This window comes from Pelophylax lessonae (assembly GCF_965119305.1).
Source record: "Pelophylax lessonae genome assembly, chromosome: 3".
Classification (NCBI taxonomy): Eukaryota; Metazoa; Chordata; class Amphibia; order Anura; family Ranidae; genus Pelophylax; species Pelophylax lessonae.
Genome location: NC_138770.1, coordinates 116,998,772 through 117,005,211, shown reverse-complemented (window position 1 = coordinate 117,005,211; position 6,440 = coordinate 116,998,772). Strand labels below are relative to the sequence as shown.

The following is a 6,440-nucleotide window of genomic DNA, read 5'->3' as shown; positions in this document are numbered from 1 at the left end:
ACTGGATTTACTAACACTTTAAAGATTAAACTTCTAATGAGGTCACCTTAAACATAATGTAAAAACTGAAAACCACACAATACATGTAATATTTGTAGAATATTTTATAAAGGTGAATTTACACTTTAACCGCACATGAAAAAAAATAAACGGAATTATAAAAGGGTATTCTGACAAACAGAATATCATTAAAGAGTGCTGTGATAGGACAGTCTCATTTTAGAGATGCTGGTCATGTTTTCAGTGCTATGCTGTACTTCTTCATAACTTCCTCTGCAGAGTTCTGAGCTTTTATCTTCATCAACAAAGATGTCAGTATCTCCATACTTATCCTGTAAAGACAAGTACAACATACATACAACTTTTCATCAACATTTTTTTTGGACAATACTGATTTAAAGTGGAACTCCGGCCTTACTTTCAGTCTTGCAGGCTCCTTCTGGACTGAAATTGCTTCTCTGATTTCACTGCACCCTATAAGCTTCTGACAATGTGCATTAGAAGATGCACCAAATCAGACAGACCTGCCTCTTTTCCTGGTATGGTCTGTGCACTGACAAGCTGACCCCCATCCCTTCAACCTCTACAGCAATGTTAACAGCACTCATACGTCTATTTCCCAAAGACAACCTCTGGATAGGACACTGAGCACGTGCACTCAACTTCTTTGGTGGACCATGGCGAGGCCTATTCTGAGTGGAATCTGTCCTGTTAAACCACTGTATGGTCTTGGCCACCGTGCTGCAGCTCAGTTTTAGGGTCTTAGCAATCTTCCTATAGCCTGGGCCATCTTTATGTAGAGCAACAATTCTTTTTTTCAGATCCTCAGAGAGTTCTTTGCCATGAGGGGCCATGCTGACTTTCCAGTGACCAGCATGAGAGAGTGAGGGCGATAACACCAAATTTAACACACCTGCTCCCCATTCACACCCGAGACCTTGTAACACTAACGAGTCACATGACAAGGGAAGGGAAAATGACTAATTGGGCCCAATTTGGACATTTTCACTTAAGGGTGTACTCACTTTTGTTGCCAGCGGTTTAGACATTAACCACTTTACCTCCGCTCACATGGAGGCTACTGCGGCACTTTGCCACGATCCCGTCCAGCGACGTAGACCTACGACGCTGGACTCCTCCCCCTGTAGGTGGCGCTCGCGCGCCGCCGGAGGCGCGCTCCCGCTGTTTTCATTCACAGCGGGAGTCGGGCCAGGGAAGGAGCAGCGGCGATCGCCGCTGCTCTTACCCGATCGTCGGGGATCGAGTCTGGAGATCCGCCCGCTGTGTGTAAACACAGCGGGCGGATCTCCATAGTGACAGGGAGTGACAGATCGGAGTGTTCAGCATAGCTGGACATCCGATCTGTCCCTGTCTCACAAAGTCACCTCCCCCCCACACGTCAGTAAGCACCAGGCATACATTAACCCCTCCCTCTCCAATAAAATTAACCCCTTCACTGCCAGTGTCATTTTTACAGTAACAGTGCATATATATAGCACTGATTACTGCAGTAATGTCACTGGTACCCCCAAAAGTGTCAAAAATGTCAGTCAAGGGTCCGATCTGTCCGCCGCAATGTCGCAGTCCCGCAAAAAAAAAAAAAAAAATCGCAGATCGCCGCCATTACACGTTAAAAAAAAAAAAAACACCAAAAATGACAGAAATCTTTCCCGTAGTTAGTAAACGCAATAACTTTTGCGCAAACCAATCAAAATACGCTTATCGTGATTTTTTTTACCAAACATAGGTAGCAGAAAACAAATTGGCCAAAAATTTTTAAAAAAATTTGATTTTTACATTTTTTCGGGGGGGGGGAATTTCATATAAAAAAAATGTGAAAAATATTGTTATTTTTTCAAAATAAACGCTATTTTTTTTATAGCGCAAAAAGTAAAAATCGCACAGGTGATCAAATACCACCAAAAGAAAGCTCTGTTTGTGGGGAAAAAAAGGACGTAAATTTTGTTTGGGTTCGGCGTCGCACGACCGCGCAATTGTCAGTTAAAGTCGCACAGCGCCGAATCGCAAAAAGTGGCCTGGACGGAAGACAGCAAAATCCTCCGGTGGTAAAGTGGTTAATGGCTGTGTGCAATGTTCCCTCTAATTTTTTACTGTTCTGAGCAAATAAAAAAAATTCTGAGCGCAAACCTTTAGACTGAGCGGGGGGGGGGGGGGGGGGGACGTCAATGCAGAGTGACCAGCGTGCCCCCAATCAATTGCAGAGTGCCACAGCAATGCCCCAATCAATTGCAGAGTGCCACAGCAATGCCCCCAATCAATTGCAGAGTGCCCACAGCAATGCCCCCAATCAATTGCAGAGTGGCACAGCAATGCCCCCAATAAATTGCAGAGTGGCACAGCAATGCCCCCAATCAATTGCAGAGTGCCCCAGCAATGCCCCCAATAAATTGCAGAGTGCCCACAGCAATGCCCCCAATCAATTGCAGAGTGGCACAGCAATGCCCCCAATCAATTGCAGAGTGCCCAGCAATGCCCCCAATAAATTGCAGAGTGGCACAGCAATGCCCCCAATAAATTGCAGAGTGGCGCACAGCAATGCCCCCAATCAATTGCAGAGTGGCACAGCAATGCCCCCAATAAATTGCAGAGTGGCACAGCAATGCCCCCAATCAATTGCAGAGTGGCACAGCAATGCCCCCAATAAATTGCAGAGTGCCCACAGCATTGCACCCAAAAAATGCAGAGTGCCCACAGCAATGCTCCCAATAAATTGCAGAGTGCCCACAGCAATGCCCCCAATCAATGCAGAGATGCCAGCTTCTCTCCTGCGTTAACATGCTGGTGGAGCAGGAAGTCGGCATTGCGGCCCGGGTAAGGAATGTGCTGCATTACGAGCAAGTGAACAGCTTCCGACCTCCTGAGTGGATCTTCTGGTGTTTGACCAGCCGTGACATGGCCCCCCCGCGACCCCGTGCACTTACCTCACGGACAGTCACAGTCACTCTCCAGTCCCCGGCTTCCCGCGTCTCCGTCCTCCCGAGTCCCGGCGCCTCCTCCTCGGCCAATGGCATGAAGTTGGCCTTTTCGGCCAATCAGGAAGCGGGAGGACCCGCTCCCTGATTGGCCAGGAGGAGGATCCGCATGGCAATAGCGAATTTTCATTCGCTATTGTCACACAATGGGCGTGCTCTCGGGGTGCACGCTCTGCTCCCTGGCCGCCCCGTCTGCGCCGTCTAACTAGGTGCTTGCGCGGGACGTAATTTACACTGCGCGTCCGCGCACGCGCGCACCTTAAAGGGAACACTGGCTGTGTGTTGAGTTATTTTGAGGGGACAGCAAATTTACACTGTTATGCAAGCTGTACACTCACTACTTTACATTGTAAGAAAGTGCTATTTCTTCAGTGTTGTCACATGAAAAAATATAATAAAATATTTACAAAAATGTGAGGGGTGTACTCACTTTTGTCAGATACTGTGAATATATATATTTATTTTTGGTGGCAACTCAAAAACTTTAGATTTACCTTCACTTTAATTCTCAGTGAAACTGGTCACTAGAAGGATTTTAAAGAGTTATTCTCCCTAACAATAATACTCTGAGATTAAAGCAAAAGATCTAATCATTTTATGTTACCCTAAAATCTTTCATATATTGATCCTTATGCCTTTTAATCCAGTAAGAGGAAGCATTTACCCTACCATGGGTAGTCAGTGGGAGGAGGAATGCCTCTTATGCTGGTGGCTGCCCCTTGTATTGTCGGTCAGTGGGAGGACGAATGCCCCTTATATTGGTGGTCAGTGGGAGGAAGAATGCCCCTTATATCGGTGGTCAGTGGGAGAATGAATGCCCCTTATATTGGTGGTCAGTGGGAGGAAGAATGCCCCTTATATTGGTGGTCAGTGGGAGGAAGAATGCCCCTTATATTGGTGGTCAGAGGGAGGAAGAATGCCCCTTATATTGGTGGTCAGAGGGAGGAAGAATGCCCCTTATATTGGTGGCCAGAGGGAGGAAGAATGCCCCTTATATTGGTGGTCAGAGGGAGGAAGAATGCCCCTTATATTCGTGGCCAGAGGGAGGAAGAATGCCCCTTATATTCGTGGCCAGAGGGAGGAAGAATGCCCCTTATATTCGTGGCCAGAGGGAGGAAGAATGCCCCTTATATTGGTGGCCAGAGAGAGGAAGAATGCCCCTTATATTGGTGGCCAGAGGGAGGAAGCATGCCCGTTATATTGGTGATCCGTGGGAGGAAGAATGCTCTTTACGTTGATGGCCAATGGGAGTAAGAATGTCCTCAAATTTGGCGGTCAGTGACAGGAAGAATACCCCTTATATTGGTAGACAGTTGGAGAAAGAATGTCCCTAATATTGGTGGTCAGTGGGGTGGGCCATGGCCAGCCACAATGACAAATTCTGAAGCAGGCAAAACCTTAAACATATGTTATTATAGTGTATTAAGCAGTTTGTCTGGACCACTTTTTTTTTTTAATCTCACCAAGGCTTTACACTTTAGTCAGACCAAAGAAAACCCACAAAACAGAAGAACCTCTGCTCTGCCACTTACCTGTCATTCTGTTTGTGTAGAGAATGGATGAACTGTTCCAAGTGTTTGCTAAAATTAGTAAGCTTTGCCAAAGATGATCCGCTTTCAATGCCCTTAAACCAGCTTTGTGGAAGACACTCTACAATCTGCAGAGTTAAAAAAAAAAATATATATTGTATTGGAATTAAATAATCCTTTATGAAAAGATGCACATTTCCTAGGAGGTTCAAGACTTTCTGACCAAAGTAACCGCTCCTCATTCAACAACAAATAGTGAAAACTGGGCTAGCCTTGCCTCCACCCTTCCTGTAGTTTTCTGAAGGGCTATGTACAGCACAGTGGTGATAGCACTGCTACTTTTACAAAGTAAAATCTAGGCTTGTAAAGGCATTTCATGCAAAAAAAAAAAAAAGTAAAATTTATATTCTTTGTGGAAACGTTTTTGTGCCCGGAGTTTGGCTTTAACAGCATGCTCCCTTTTTGGGATCACGTTTAGGGTGTAACATGAAATGTGGTCATATTCTCCAACCCCTAAACCACAAACTACCCCACCTCCCAGACTCCAGGCCCATAATTGAAGGTCTGTACCTCCATACAGACCTGGGGCCGGGAATAAACAATGCAGAGTGAATGAAGGAAGGGACTCCTTAGAAGGTCGGTCACTGAAGTAGTCCAACACCGTCAGTGAAAAACCTCCTTCAGTGAAAACCACCCCCTCTGAGAGTAGGGGCACTTACCATATCCTATTGACCCTCTATCTCTAGAGAGGTAAATCAGGCAGGTATATGCATAACCTTTAGACCTCTATCACATAGACGAGAGTGCACACCCATGGGAGGGCCGTGTTTTTCCTGCACAGGTATATGCATAACCTTTAGACCTCTATCACATGGACGTAAGTGCACACCCATGGGAGGGCAGTGTTTTGCCTGCACAGGTATATGCATAACCTTTAGACCTCTATCACATAGTCATAAGTGCACACCCATGGGAGGGCAGTGTTTTGCCTGCACAGGAGTTTTGTGCATCTGCGTGCAGACAGTCCCAATTTTGTCAACTGGGACACAGCAGCTGCTCCGAAATGGACATTTGCATGGGTGGGGGGTCTGTGTTCCTGAACGCACGCAACAGTGTGAATTCAGGGACACACCCGCACCCACATGGATGTCAAATTGGGAGCAGCCGCTGTGTCCATGCAGCTGCTGCAACCCAATTGACGTCAATAGGACTGCCTGCACGCAGATTCACAGAACACCTGTGTAGACAAAGCAGTCCTCACACAGGTGTGCACTTAAGCACGTCCATGTGCACCCTGTGCAGGCAAAACATGGCCCCCACATGGGAATACACTTAAGTACAGCCCTACTCTATTTCCAATATTTTCTCTGTGAAATGCTACCTGTGGTCCTCTATAACTAGAATAAACAAACAGGAAAAGGACAGAGAAAGGGGAGACATTTACCTTGCTGCACTTGGTGACTGCATCACTATTTGGCTCGGCATTAAGCAGTACCAGCAGGAGGTATCGGTTTAGAAGCTTGTCAAGAGACAGTTCCTGAAGAGTTTCTTCTTCAAGAAATCCATCCCAGCGTGTCACGTTGCCCAACAACTGAGGAGACAAGTAAAAAGAGTCATCGTGTGGCATTAGAGACTTCTGAGGATAGCAACAAAGATGGGTAACAGTCAGGGTTTTTTCTGGGGACTACAATGGCAAGAGCTCTCTATTACATTATGTAACATGAAGCCCATCCTCCTATACATTCCTACTGGCCCTTCAATATTATCAGCAGCCTCAATGGCCAACATCAATGTGTAGTATGCAGGAAGGGGCTGGCGAACTTCTGCATTATCAAGAAGTGCCATGCCTGTCTGAATGGTCTGAGATTTGGATTTGACAAGAAGCTGCTGAACCTCTAGGTATAACGGTTGAGGGTAA

At 46.2% G+C, this 6,440-nt stretch overlaps 1 protein-coding gene across 1 annotated transcript in view; it reads right to left on the bottom strand.

Annotated features, from left to right (window-relative positions):
• Nucleotides 1-217: 217 nt before the first annotated feature.
• The window catches only part of GCFC2 (GC-rich sequence DNA-binding factor 2), a 48,979-nt gene continuing 42,756 nt past the window's right edge, over nucleotides 218-6,440 (bottom strand). The window contains exons 16-18 of the mRNA XM_082251376.1: nucleotides 5,967-6,113; nucleotides 4,526-4,650; nucleotides 218-332 (exon numbers count right to left, since the gene is read on the bottom strand). Of these exons, the coding sequence (XP_082107502.1) occupies nucleotides 233-332; nucleotides 4,526-4,650; nucleotides 5,967-6,113 (372 nt within the window). The 3' untranslated portion in view covers nucleotides 218-232. The remainder of the gene's footprint in view (nucleotides 333-4,525; nucleotides 4,651-5,966; nucleotides 6,114-6,440) is intronic.